Source organism: Carcharodon carcharias, chromosome 8 (assembly GCF_017639515.1).
Source record: "Carcharodon carcharias isolate sCarCar2 chromosome 8, sCarCar2.pri, whole genome shotgun sequence".
Classification (NCBI taxonomy): domain Eukaryota; kingdom Metazoa; phylum Chordata; class Chondrichthyes; order Lamniformes; family Lamnidae; genus Carcharodon; species Carcharodon carcharias.
The window spans coordinates 158,288,167-158,302,798 of NC_054474.1; the positions used below are offsets into that span (position 1 = coordinate 158,288,167).

The window sequence follows — 14,632 nt, forward strand, 5'->3', positions numbered from 1 at the left end:
GCACTGTAGCCCAGTGTGAGGTAGAAGACCAGGAGAAGATAATTACAGTTCAGGACTGACTCCCGCTGTCCGCCACTCCATGTTCTCTTCACAGCTACTCACAGAAACAGGCGGTCTGGCTCAAATCTGGTCCCATTTCTGATGATTCGCAGTGTGAACGGAATCAGACTCTTCACAGAACACTGAATCGACACGGGCTGCATGTAGTAACCATGAGTCTGACTGGGCACACTCACCACTGGAGGCCCTAAAAACAGACACACAAACATTTTAACACGGTAATGTTACTCAACGAGCCATCCAGAGACCCAGACTAATGATCCAGAGACAAGGGTTCGAGTCCCATCACGGCACATTGAGCAATTTACACCCAATTAATTAATAAGTCTGGATTAAAACGCTAATCTCATTAATAACAATCAGGAAACCTCTGGATTGTCATAAAAACCAATGTGGTTCTCTAATGTCCTTCAGGGAAGGAAATCTGCTGTGCTTCCCCTGTCTGGGCTTACATGTGACTCCAGACCCACAGCAATGTGGTTGACTTTTAACTGCCCCCTGAAATGGCCTAGCAAGCCTCTCAGTTGTAGGCAGCTCACTGCCAACCGGCTCAGGGACAAATAGGAACTGGCAATAAATGCTGACCTTGCCAAAGACAATCACAGCCCAAGTACGAATTTAAAATAAAAAGATTTCAGTAACAACAATAAGTTTTCCTGCTTCTCCCTGCTGCTCCCCACACCCTATCCACCCCCACTCGCCCCATCCCCTCACACCCCCTCGGTGAGCTGGAATATACCATTTGGCTTTATCTTCACAATTTAAAGCTTTGGCTCTTGTTAGGGTAAAGTTCCAAGGTTGTGGGCTCCCTGTGGTACCTCACCCCAGTGGCCACTCTTTGTGTACAGGCCTAAACAATGGAGGTGCATCACCATTTAAGGAGATGATAGTGGTAATGTCATTGGACTAGCAACCCAGAGGCTTAGGCTAATGCTCTGGGGACATGGGTTCAAATCCCACCATGGGAGTTTAAATTCAATTAATAGATCTGGAATATAAAGCGAATCTCAGTGACTGTGACCATGACATTGATAAAAAAAACCCATCTGGTTCACTAATGTCCTTGAGGGAAGGAAATCTGCCATCCTTACCTGGTCTGGCCTACATGTGACTCCAGACCCACAGCAATGTGGTTAGGAATATAGGAGTAGCATAGGCCATTCAACCCATCAAGCCTGCTCTGCCATTCAAACAGATCATGGCTGATCATCTACACCTATGCCATTTTTCCCCACTACCTCCATATCCCTTGATGTCATTCATCTCCAGAAATCTATCGATTTCTGTCTTGAACATGCTCAGTGATTGAGCTCCCACAGCTCTCTGGGGTAGAGAATTCCAAGGATTCATCTCCTTCTGGGTGAAGAAATTCCTTCTCATCTCAGTCTTAAATGACCTGCTCCTTATTCTGGGACTGTGTCCCCTGGTTCTAGACTCACCAGCCAGAGGAAACATCCTATCTACACCTTCCCTGTCAAGCCCTGTGTAAGAATTTTCTAAGTTTCAATGAGATCACCTCTCATTCTTCGAAACTCTAGGCCCAGTTTCCTCAATCTCTCCTCATGAAACAAACCCATCATCCCAGGGATTATTGTGATGAACCTCCGTTGGTTGACTCATAACTGCCCATTGAAATGGCCTAGCAAGCCACTCAGTACAAGGGCAATTAAGGGGTGGGAAACAAATGCAGGCCTTGCCAGAGACACCCACATCGCATGAAAATAAAAAACAAGCCAATGAGTGGGGTCATTTCACCTCGGATTTTAAGTAAACCGAGGCATTGTCTGTCCTTTACAAGTTCCCATGACACTATCCTGAAGCAAAGCAGGGGAGCTCTCCAAGGTGTCCTGGTCATTACTTATCCCTCAACTAACATCACCTATTAACCGGTCATTTTCTCATTGCTGTTTGTTGGAGCTTGCTGTGCACAATTTGACTGCCAAACGTCCCACATGACAACAGTGCTTCAAGAAGGTATTTCACCACCTGTAAAGTGCTTTTGGGGACATTCGGAGGTCATGCAAGACGCTATGTAAACACCACGAGTTCTCTCACCAGGGACCAGGTTTGTGTAGGAGACGCTGGACAGGCGCTGAAAACGATAACCTCCCCTATCGTATCCCGTAACCTTCAGGAAGAAGCTTTCGTTGGGCGGCATGAATTCCGGAACTTTCCACAGGCTGTTTGTGTTGTGGCTGGAATGTGGCCTAACGGGCAGGCTCATCAGAGTCGCCCCTGAGGTGTTGAGGAGCTCCAAGCGCTCCAGCTGCCCTGGAGGGTGCAAGCCTGAGCAGTTCAACAATACATGGGTTGGGATCCCTGGAACGGAAGAGAGCACAGGAATTTCCCGGGAACAAGAGTGAGGAGGTGCTGCAAAGAACAATCTGTAAATTATCAAAAAGTCACGAAGTTCAAATTTACTCTACCACGATAATGCTAGAAAATTTGCAAACTCATTAAGAGATGTCTCTCTCTCTGTTCAGGTACCATCCCTTAAGAAGGCATTGGCAACCGTGGACCTCCATGTTAATCTTGCCCTCAAGGCATGGATCATCTTTGTTGCTGGTATATTCATTTAGTTTGTGAGTCTCTTTAAAAAACATCATTCTTTGTCAACCTCATTCTCTTTTACCATTGATCTTTCCCATCAGAATCAGACTTTCTAAATCATGATTTCTTATTGTGTGCCCAAGAAACTTGAACTGTCTCAGCCTGATCTTGATCAGCAGAATTCTTTCGGTCTAAGAATTTTACTAACACCTCCAATGAATCCACAAGCAAAATGAGGGGTCAGAAAGAAATATTATCATATCATACATTTTGATCATCTGTCCTAGTATCTTCTGATGTGACCCGGTGTCAGATCTTGCTTCGTAATTCCCTGGTCAACTGTCTTGCAATGCAGGTTTAATTAGTGATCTCACAGGGAAAGATCCTCTGGGAGAAAGTGATCATCGTACACTTGAATTATATATAAAGTTTGAAGCTGACATATTCCAGTCCCAAACAAAAATCTTAAACTTAAACAAATTCAATTATGTAGCAAGGAATGCCTGGACGTGTGCAGCTGCAACAACACTCAAGAAGCTTGACATTATCCAGAACAAAGTAGCTTGCTTGATTAACACCCCATCCGCCACTTTCATTCACTCCCTCCACCACCGACACACAGTGGCAGCAGTGTGTACCATCTACAAGATGCACTGCAGAAACTCACCAAAGCTCCTTCGACAGCACCTTCCAAACCCGCGACCTCTGTCGTCTACAAGGACAAGGGCAGCAGACACATGGGAACACCACCACCTGCAAATTCCCCTCCAAGTCACTCACCATCCTGACTTGGAAATATATCACTTTTCCTTCACTGCTGCTGGGTCAAAATCCTGGAACTCTCTCCCTAACAGCACTGTGGGTGTACCTAGACTACAATGGACTGCAGCGGTTCAAGAAGGCAGCTCACCACCACTTTCTCATGGGCAATTAGGGATGGGCAATGAAAATGCTGGCCTAGCCAGCAATGCCCACATCCCTGTGAAAGAATAAGAAAAGAATGAAGGGTAAGGCTGATTGGGTTAATGAACTAAAAGATATGGTAGTTAATAACCAATGGGAAACTGTAGTAATTATGGTTTTATTTAGTGTAATGTACCTTTAAGAATAATACATGTTAGAGAAGATCACATGATCTGTAGTACCCAATAGGAGAGTAACACGGGCTACCTCAGCTGTCAGGGTAGAGTTAGAGTTGGAGTTGAAAGCACACATGTAGTTGTTGCTAAGTATATTGTAAATAAACATAATGTTTCCACTCAAGAAGTGTCTGCAGTTTGACTCTATTATTAATAGTACAACTTGGCCACCCTACAACAAACAGGTGATGGAGATAAAACAGAATTGAACAGAAGAAATCAAGTTTAAAAGAAAGCGGCACTGTACCTTGCCCAGCGATTGTAAGTAACAAGCTCCATTAGAATTGAAGAAGTTATCCTCTCTCAAAATGCCACAATTTGGGAGAATTGATCATTTTGAACCAGCCACAGGCAATTGATTTCAATACATAGAAGGTCTCACGTTCTTTTTTCCAGCGAACGAGATCACGGGGGAGGAGAAGAGGCAAGCAATCCTCTTGAGTACTTGTGGGAACAAAACCTAGTTTCAAAGTTTGACAGTGACCAGTGCCCCAGATTCAAAGACTTCTGATGAATTGGTGGACCTCGTGAAGGGTCACTTTCAACCCAAGCCCTCAGTCACAACGCAGAGGTTCAGGTTCAATTCGTGAAATAGAGCCCCAGGTGAGACAGTTGCGTGCTATGCGGCAATTTTGAAGCAGCTAATGGAACATTGTGAGTTTAATACAACTCTGAACAACTTGCTCAGAGATTGTTTAGTGTGCGGTGTGGAAGAGGACACTATTCAGACAAAATTATTGTCTGAAGTGAATCTGGATTTCAAGAAGGCGCTAGAAATAGTCCTGGCCATGGAAAGCACTGTAAGAGATTCAAAAGCAATACAAAGCCAAAAGTGGGGCGAGAAAAGGAGACTCTGCCAAGAAGCAGGAAACTGTCCCTGCTAGCCAAATAACTTGGCAGCGAGATCAAACAATAATCTTAACAGAGGTGGGAACAATCTTTTAGCGATTGGTAGTTTAAAAAAATCGAATGCTACTATTGTCACAGAAATAGACATACGATGAGGCAGTGCAAGGAAAGATTCAAGCAGGCTTGTAAACAAAAGAAGAAGCTCAATGTAGAAGAGCCTAAAACAACAAATTCAGACAATTACCCGTTGCTTAATCTGAAAGTTGGAAAGACAGAACCAATATTTGTCACAGTGAAAGTAAAGAGCAAACCTGTTAAAATGGAAGTGGACACGGCAACTTCCACTACAGTAACTGGGGAGCATACCTTCAGGTATTTAAATAATGGTGAACATCAATTAAGTTTAGAACAAACAGCTGCCAAGCTAAGTACATATATGGGTGAAGACATTCAAGTAAAAGGCATAAGCAGAGCAAATGTCCATTATAGGAGCCAACTGGCAAAGCTACCAGTGTTGGTATTGAGAGGCACAGGACCAAGCCTTCCAGGAAAAAATTGGCTAAGGGAAATCAACCTCGATTGGCCACTGATATTCTAAAAGGGAGCTGGAAGCGTTCCTGTTTTGAAAAAGGAGAGTGAAGGACTCAACAACCTGAAGAAATACAGACTGTCTTAAGCCAAAATCTGGAAGAACAGCAGAAGAAACTCGAAGAGACCCTGCTTGAAGACAGAGTTCAAGACGAGGTGAGCAACCTTCAAAGGGAAAAAGAAAACCTGTTGAAAGACCTTCACACACTACAAGATTCCCTCAGGTCAAAGTTTGTACCACTGGAAAAGTATGAAGAGAAACAGAAAGAGTTCAGCACTTTTCTGAAGGATGAGTTGGTGAGCAGACACAACAATGTTCAATTTTCCAAGAGGCAGCAAAAAAATACAGAAAAAGAGACGGAAGGACTGAAGATTCAGCTAAATGAAGCCAAAGGGGCTTTGGAAGCAAAAGTCACAGAATTTTCCAATAAGCAGACAGGTAATTAAATTTTGGGACACTCAGCCACTGAGCTCAGACAAGTAGAGCTTGCACCTGAGAGAAGCCTGGCCAATTGTAAAGTCAAAAAGAAGGTCGGGATCAAAGTCTGTGCTAGAAAGAAGGCGGCACATAGAAAGAGGATACAGGAACGTTCATTGGGCCTTAATTCTGGCAGCGTACAAATACACTTTCATTCATAGGCCTGGCAATCAAATCACTAACGCTGATGCCCTTAGTCGTTTGCCTTTACAAGAAAACGATGAGCACGTCCCAGTTCCACAGGAACTTGTTTTACTGTTAAATTTCTTAGATTCCTCACCGGTATGTGCTCAACAGATCAGAGATGGACAAGTGCTACATTGTTGGTCACAGGAGCCCGTATCTGATGAAATGAAACTGTACTTCAATAGAAGACATGAAATAACCAGCCAGGATGGCATCTTATAGTGGGGAGCACGAGTGATAGTACCTCCAAAGAGAAGGGAGTCACTTTTAGTTGAACTACACAGTACCCACCCAGGAATTTCCCGAATGAAGACCATAACATGCAGTTATCCTTGGTGGCCTGGGGTGGATTGTGAAATAGAGAGTTTAGTAAAGCACTGTGTGCAATGTCAGCAACTGTAAAAGTTGCCAGTGACAGCTCCACTACACCCATGGGAGTGGCCAGGTAGACTCTGGATACAGTTACACATTGACTACGTTGGACCTTTCCTGGGAACAATGTTTCAGCTCATTGTCGATGCCCATTCAAAATGGTTGGACATATATGAGGTGAAGTCACCAACGTCGGGCGCTACAATTGAAAAATTATGTCAGAGTTTTGCCATTCATGGATTACCAGAGGTCGTCATTTCCGATAACGTCATGGCATTTACGAGTGCCGAGTTTCAACGGATTATCAGCCTCAACGGTATCACTCATGTAAAAACTGCACCGTACCACCCTTCTTCATATGGACTGGCCAAAAGGGCAGTTCAAACGTTCAAGACAGGCATCAGATAGCTAACTGGTGATTACTTGGCAACCAAGCTACCATGCCTTCTTTTTCATTACAGGACTATCCCTCACACAACAACAGGTGCCACAACTGCGGAGTTATTGTTCGAACACCTCAGGACAAGATTGAGCTTAATATTGCCGAATTTAGAGGGGAAGGAGGAAAGGAGTCAGGGAAGCCAGAAAACTAGACACGACTGACATCATCATGAGAGGAAATTGACTGTGGGAGAGCCGGTATACATGAAAATGATCGGGGAAAGACCAAAGTGGTTACCAGGTGAAATAAGTGCGGTGACTGGTCCTCTGTCTTACCACGTGGAGGTGGAAGACAGGATCATCTGTAAACATGTGGACCATTTAAGGAATAGAGACACAAATCACCAAGATATGGTTCCATCAATGACCATGACTGGGTTTATGTTTCCTGTCGAAGATACTCAATCCAGGACTGACATGCCTGCTGTTCCTGTAAGAGTTGAGGAAACTGAACTATAAATGCCCTTCAGAAAAAGAGGTTCCTGACAAAGAATCTGAAGTTGTGGAGCTGAGATGTTCCACACATACCAGGAAACCACCTGAAAGACTGAACTTATAAATTCTTTACCCAGTGTAAATATTATGTTGTCTTGAAAAATAAGTACTTGTAAAAATAATATGTACAGCCAAGTTAAAGGGGAGGAATGTAGTAATTATGGTTTTATTTAATGTGTAATGTACCTTTAAGAATAATGCTTGTTAGGGAAGATCATATGATCTGTAGTAACCAATAGGAGAGTGGCATGGGCTACCTTAGCAGTCAGTGTAGAGATAGAATTGCAGTTGAAAGCATGTGTGTAGTTGCTGCTGAGTATATTGTAAATAAATTTAATGTTTCCACTTAAGAAGTGTCTGCTGTTCAACTATTACTAATTGTACAACTCCACCACTCAACAACAGAAACATTTAAAGAAATGATTCAAAATGTTCAACAAAAATACAATCCATTAAGAAACAAAAACTCAGCAAGAATAGTTCCATCCCTGGCTTATCACGGAAGTTAAGGTTGGTATTAGATTAAAAGAAGGGGCATGTAATGTTGCAACAAATATTAGCAAGTCTGAGGCTTGAGAGTGTTTTAGAAAGCAGCAGATGGCAAGCAAAAAGTTGATAAAAAGGGAAGAATTAGAATATGAGAGTAAGCTAACCAGGAATACAAAAACAGATTGTAAGTGCTTTTACGAGGAGGAGCGTAGCTAAAGTAAACATTGGTCCCTTACAGGTAGAAATTGAGTTGAAGTGGAGGATCAGTTATGATCCTATTGTATGGTAGAGCATGCTCTCAGGGCCAAAGGGTCTACTCCTGGTCCTATTTCTTAAGTTTTACAACATTAAAGTCACTACATGGATGCAAATATTTTTTGTTCAGTGGAAATTTGAAACAGACACCCAGTGAAATGAGTCAGCGAACTCCACCAAAAAGAATTGGGTAAATATCTAGTTACTAGGACAGGGGTGGGGGTGATTTATAGGAATTGGTACAGGAGATAGTTAAAGTCTCCACAGAACATAATGGTTTCTCTGTTACTGAAACTGGAGGGATGTAGTTTCTGAATGCAAGGGAGCCAATTCAAATAATGGAGATGTCAAGATAGATAAATACTTGGGATTTGTTTAAATTCCTCTTTGGGATTCCAAAGTATTCATACAGCCCCAGGATTAAATGGCTGGAATCTTTCTGAATAATTGGTTAATTCATTAATTGGCTTAGTTTGAAATAGGAGTGGATTTTAGCCTGTGTCCTCTAAGTCTTGCACCAGATTTAATTTGGATGCCAGGTACAGACGCAAACACATCACCGCATTTGAAAGTCAGTGAACCAAACTATTGAGAAGCCCACAGAGGACCACAGTTTGCTTGACACTGCCAGGCCATTCTCTTCCAGTAGGGGCACATCCCACTTACATTTTAGGCTCAGAAGGAGCTGAACTGAGGAATGGAGTCAACAAGTGTGTACAGGTGCACAGCAGGTGTTCAACCAACCAAAGCCATGCATCTTATCAATGCCGAGGACATTTTGCCTCTGTTTGCCCAGCCAGGATTACCCTGCCTGTTGGGGCATTGGGTTAAAGGCTTATTTGGAACCAAAAGTCCAGTAACAATCTCTTTGCCCCAAGTTCCAATTGTGAGCAAAGTCGGTTGATCAAGAAAGCCCTGCAGCCAGTAACCTGCCCAGGTCCCCATTGACCATTAAGACTCACCACCACCACCCCAAAGAGACACCATCTATCGCCCAATCAGATGAAAAGTCACCAGTTGGCCAGTCTCCCTCTCTCCCCTCCTGTTTCGAACCGTCACCCACTCATTTTTCAGGTAAGGAAAGGGGGACAGCATTTGAAAATCGCCCCCAATAATTCTGTGTTTGGAAAGTTCACTTTAGCCAATTTCTGTGCTGCTTGGTTTATCCAATTTATCAGAGGCCTCTCTCTCACTGGTGCGGCAACCTTCCAGGTGGGTTTCGTGCAGCTGAAGGTGGATATTCAGCTTTGTGCCTTTCCTAATGAAGAGTTCAACCCGAAACGTGAACCCATTGTTTTCCTTCAAACGCTGACTGACCTCAGGTGCACTTCCAGCAGTTTTGTTTTGTGCTCTCAGTAAGAAAACCCAAAGCTTCCACACTCTCTCCCCCAGCTCGCCTACTGGTGCCAAAGTCATATCGTCTCCACTGGAGCTTCACCAATGACGGGCGTTGATTCTGGACAAACACTCAAAATAAAAACACTTGGACACAAGGTCTTGGACATTTTCTGGATATTAAAAGGACATACCAATCTCCTGAAGAATGATTGCAGCCAAAACCTCTCCCTGACAGCCCAGGAAGACCACTGTGCCGATCCCACACTGCAATGGGTGTTGTTCACCATCCTGACTTGGAACTATATCACCGTCCCTTCACTGTCACTGGGTCAAAATCCTGGAACTTACCCCCCCCCCCAACCCTAACAGCACTGTGGGTGTACCTACACCACAGGGACTGCCGCGGTTCAAGAAGGCAGCTCACCACCACCTTCTCAAGAATAATTAGAGATTGCCAACAACATTCAACATCTCAAGAAAGAATTTTTTAAAAACTGAATGTACCGATTGACTGATTCCCATAGATTGCAAGGTTCCAACAGAAGAATATTACTGGGAAGAGAATGCATGAAAACTTGCTCTTTCGAAGAAAGAGAGATCTCTCACAGCAATGCTCCAACTGAGCTGCTGAGCATTTGATACCATCAGTCTCCACTTGAACTTCCCTGCAGGATTGTTCTATGTGATATTAGTAATTTATGTATCAGATGATATTATTTCGCCCGCTATTTGATCAGTAATTGTATTGTCGGATTAATACATTACATTTTTAAACACTTAATTCCTTTTAATTCCACAACTAAAATTTCACACCAACATCTTCATTATCCATGTCATATGTCACAAGTTAAAATCCAGAGTGGATCTATTTAAGGGTGAAGCTAGGTACACGAGAGAGAAGGGAATAGAAAATTATGCTTGATGAAGAGGAGTGGGAAGAGACTTGAGTGGAGCATAAACAGACCTTCTGGGCCAAGTGGCCTGTTTCTGTGCTGTAAATTCTATTCAATCCTATGCAATAACTGACAAGTGTGGGTTCTACGATTTATTGTTGTCTTTTGGTTCCCAGGTGTTGTTAATAATCACACTTTAAGCTTGGAAAGATCAGAAACTCTATGTTTAATTTTGCCATGCTGTCTGGTACAATAGAAGGACCGGATTGAACTGGTTCTGTTTCACTTCACAGGAACCTCTAGTGCAGCCATGAAATGTGGACCCCTGGAACACTTACACATAATATATTAGTTCCTAGCTAATTAGCTCCTAGTTCTTTATAGATATTTACAGATAATACAACAATATATAACAGTGGGTTTGAGCCCTTGTTAGGGGAACAACGTTTCAGTTTATCTACCTTGAATTGGACGCTCGCTTGTTCTCCAGAAGTCTGAGGTAGGTTTTGTGGAAAATCCAGCCTGAAAATCAATGCTACTGACTCCTGTGATCCGTGCAGAGTGGCGTCCAGTGCTGCGGAGCTTGAAGGAAACAAACTTTGGTCATCACCATCCCGGTGGATATATTGAGTAAACTATCATGACTTAAATTAGACCTTTCCCGTGTCTAGTCACTCGAGGCAGACAAAGCACATGCTTATGCCTGTACAAGAGCAGAGACAGCATTAAACAAATCAACCCAGGTTGTGTTTATACAGGTAGGCCAGGGAAAAGAGCTATTGGACATAGTGCATAACATGATCAAAACTGAAAGAGATGGAGAGCAATTAGCATAAATCTGGAAATAGCTGATGGGAGTTAATAAGAGTTTAGCGAGGCTACAGATTGGAGGGATGTCAAGGAGATCCAAGCTTGGAAGCCCTCAAAGTGAATTAGATGATGTGGTATGTGTTCATTTCTATACAAGGTGGATGCATAGAGAAGATAGGATGATGTACTTGAAATGTATTAGGAACAAGAGTGGGAAATTCAAAATAACATTGACCGTGGTGATAGCAACATAACACAGATGTAGTCCTCACCTTGATTGTCCACATTCCAGGCCATGGATTTTTCACATTGACAACTCGAGCTGAATTTGGAATATTCAACAGTTCATTCAAACCCAACCCTCTCCACATGAACCGGCCTGGAAGAAAGCCAACTCGAAGGTCATTGTCTAAACAGAATTAACACTGCTTCCAAAATATGATGCTGGTGGATAAACAAAGGGGTTTGGAACAAGCACCATCTCATCTCTCCAATTCAAATTGGCAAGAGGCAGCCTAATAACATCAGTTTTTGAGGCTAATAGACAAGGAAAATCAATAATAAATGGACACTGAAAAATGAAAAGCCTGAAGGCTGTTTCACCATCATGAAGAATAAGTAACAATATATGAGTCAACAACTGGAAGTTACAAAATCCTGGAGTAGGTGCTTTAAAAACATGAATGAGAAGGTTCAACCATCCAAAGGGTACATTCAATTGCGCTAATCAACCACAGGTCAGTTAATGAACAAGCTGAAACAATGGAAAATTTATCCTTAAACTGTCTGAAGAATGTGGTGAAACAATGGAAAATGTATCTTTAAATTGTCTGGAGAATGTGCCTTCGTGCAATCTTAGATGACCCACTCCTGTTCTATTGTAAATAATTCCATTTCCCACATCAGCAATGCTTATAAATTGTGTGAGCTTGGCACTTTAGTCCTGATTTAAAGGTAGTTTTGTTCTAATGGTTCTTGCTCGCCAGGAGCTAACATGAAAATGATCAACCTCTTTATAAGTAGAATCCTTATAAATGACTTCAATTCGCAACTCCTCAAATACTGAAGCAATCTCTGCCCACAGGCAGCAAGGTGTGAACAAAATGCAGACTTGGGCTGATGTGGCAAGTAACATTCGCACCACACAAGTGTACCACCCACAAGGCACAAGTCAGGAATGTGATGGAATACTCTCCATTTGCGTGGATCAGTGCAACTCCCATAACACTCAAGAAACTCAACACCATTCAGGACAAAGCAGCCAGCTTGATTGGCATCCCAGCTACCACCTTAAACATTCTTTAATGCAACCCAGGCTGAAGAGTGCACCATCTCCAAGATGCACTGCAAAAATCTGGAACTCCTTCCTGAACAACACTAAGTGTCCATGCACTATGTGGCCTAGAGCAGTTCAAGAATGTGGCTCACCACCAGTTTTGCAACTGCAATTAGAGATGGACAATAAATGCTCCTCTTGCCAGTGGCACTCTAATCGCAAGAACAAATTAAACAGACAGTCAGGGAATACTTTAACTCCAGTTGTGCGGGTTAGGTTCAAATCTAGACTCCAGAGATCCATAAAGTTACTGTCTATCCTGCTGGATCATTCAATTCTCCAACCCCAATCTCTCTTATTGGACAAATAAATAATCCAAAAACAGGTCCGCTTTAATCTAACAGGAATAGTTATCCTCTTAGACCTTACCTGAAGGATCCCGAATTTCTATGGCTGGTGCGGGACCACTGAGGGAAATGGTGACCTCTTTTAGGTTAGGGTCAAAGGGCACCAGCCAGAGATGCTCCTCCCTGCCCTTGTGATTGGTGGACAGCAGATGGACTTTAGAGGCCTGGATAGTTTTTTCAACCCATTTCAGCACCTGGACCAAAAGAAAGTCAGCACTGTAAGAAAATCAGCATTGTAACCTCACAGCTTATCTTACCCAATTACCTTCCACCATCCCTCCTCAATTCTCCCTTAATTTCTCCTCAAAGCGCAGAATGAAGTTTAATAGGTGCCCATTCATCACTTGCCTTGCCTCACTGATGAGAAAACGCAGAGCAGGAAGAGGCTATTCAACTGCTGGAACCATCACAGCTGAGCCTGATCTGGTCCTCATTCAACAGCCATACATTTGCACTTCGAGTCACTGGATTCTTCAATTAAGGTGTGATTCACCTTACCACATTCTGTGCACAAGGAGGAAAACGGCAGCTTTGCGTTAACTTGGCTCAGAAGGGGTGCTCAGTGGGGCGATTATCCATAAATTGCTCAAGGTGCTCGATCTTAGTGCACTTGTCATATTAGCACGGTGCCTAGAGGCATTCACCACAGAGGCATGAGACCCCAAACCCACACTGCACTAGCGCAAATATGCCCATCATCCCCTATAAAGCGGGATTTATCGTTTCAATTGGTGTAGAGAGCGGTGAAGCACAGGGGTGCACTGCAGGCGCTGTGTTTTCCCGGTTGGGTTGCAATCCTGACATCGGCCTCTTATTGTGGGTTGGGAAACTGGAAGTGGGGGTGGCAGGACATCAGTCCCAGCCTTCCCAGAGGCAACTAATTACCAAGCCGCCCTCTGGAGCTCCTCCAATTAGGGAAGAGGTGGAAACTTCTGCAACCGGCAGGAGAAATCTTTGGAATTCTCCATCCCAGAGGGATGTAGATGCTCCATCGTTGAACACATTTAAGGCTGGGATGGACAGATTTTTGGTCTCCCAAGAAATTAAGGGAGATGGGGGATGGGCAGGAAAGTGGAGTTGAAGCCCAAGATCAGCCATGATCGTATTGAATGGTGGAGCAGGCTCAATGGGCTGAATGGTCTACTCCTACTCCTATTTCATGCCTTCTTGTGTCGAGATCGCAAGGGCACCCCAAAGTGGAGGCACTGTCGGCATCATTGTGATTTAGTTTTAAAAAATGGTGGGGGGTCACAGCTATCGGGTCATCCACGTGGAAGGGCAGAACTTCTCCAAAGGACAGTCTGCAGCCTTGGCAGTGACCATCCCATCCGGATGGAGAAGGGGCATTAATGAGCCCCTGGCCTGCTGCCCGGGGTGAGGGGGCGGGGGGGGGGGGGGGGGGGGGGGGCACCTCTGGTTAAATGCCGGGCTCAGGCCTCCGTGGAGGGCCTGGTCGCCGTTGGGAAGATCCCAGCAGGGCCGGCATTTTTCTTCCGATTCGCCTATCAGCGAGCCTAATTGCCGCCGCACTGACCCCATCCTATCGGCAAGGTCGCTCAGAGGCGGGGATGCCTCGGGTAGCCGACCCGACACGCTATGTTCCAACTTTGTTCCTGGCCCCGCTTTCTAACCCGCCTCACAGGAACAGGAAAATTCAGCGCCATATGTTGTCGGGTACGATGAGTTACCGACCACAACCACCAGGGGAGCCTTTCAGAACCCACAACCTTCTTCATGGGAGGTGGTGGGGGAGGGGAGCGGAATTGGAGGGATCTCCCTTGGCGCTGCCCCACTCATTCCATTCAGCCAGTTTTGGAGTACTATAGGCAAAGATGTGTCATGGATAGCACAATGTACTGAAGCAACCTTCAGAGCCTAAAAGGCCCAAATTTACTTTAACAGTCCATTCCCATTTATCTCCAGAAAAGTATCAGACTGCCTTTTGAACCCATTTGTACCCCAATCATGACAAGGGGGTAAGAAAATATCCTCAAAAATGTGAAAAA

General features: G+C 44.0%; 1 protein-coding gene across 1 annotated transcript in view; it reads right to left on the reverse strand.

The window, feature by feature from the left end:
• Window positions 1–14,632, reverse strand: part of LOC121281526 (hemicentin-1-like) — a 566,775-nt gene that overhangs the window by 469,910 nt on the left and 82,233 nt on the right. The window contains exons 5-9 of the mRNA XM_041194473.1: window positions 12,649–12,820; window positions 11,216–11,322; window positions 10,595–10,715; window positions 2,116–2,379; window positions 103–247 (exon numbers count right to left, since the gene is read on the reverse strand). Coding sequence (XP_041050407.1) covers window positions 103–247; window positions 2,116–2,379; window positions 10,595–10,715; window positions 11,216–11,322; window positions 12,649–12,820 — 809 coding nt within the window. The remainder of the gene's footprint in view (window positions 1–102; window positions 248–2,115; window positions 2,380–10,594; window positions 10,716–11,215; window positions 11,323–12,648; window positions 12,821–14,632) is intronic.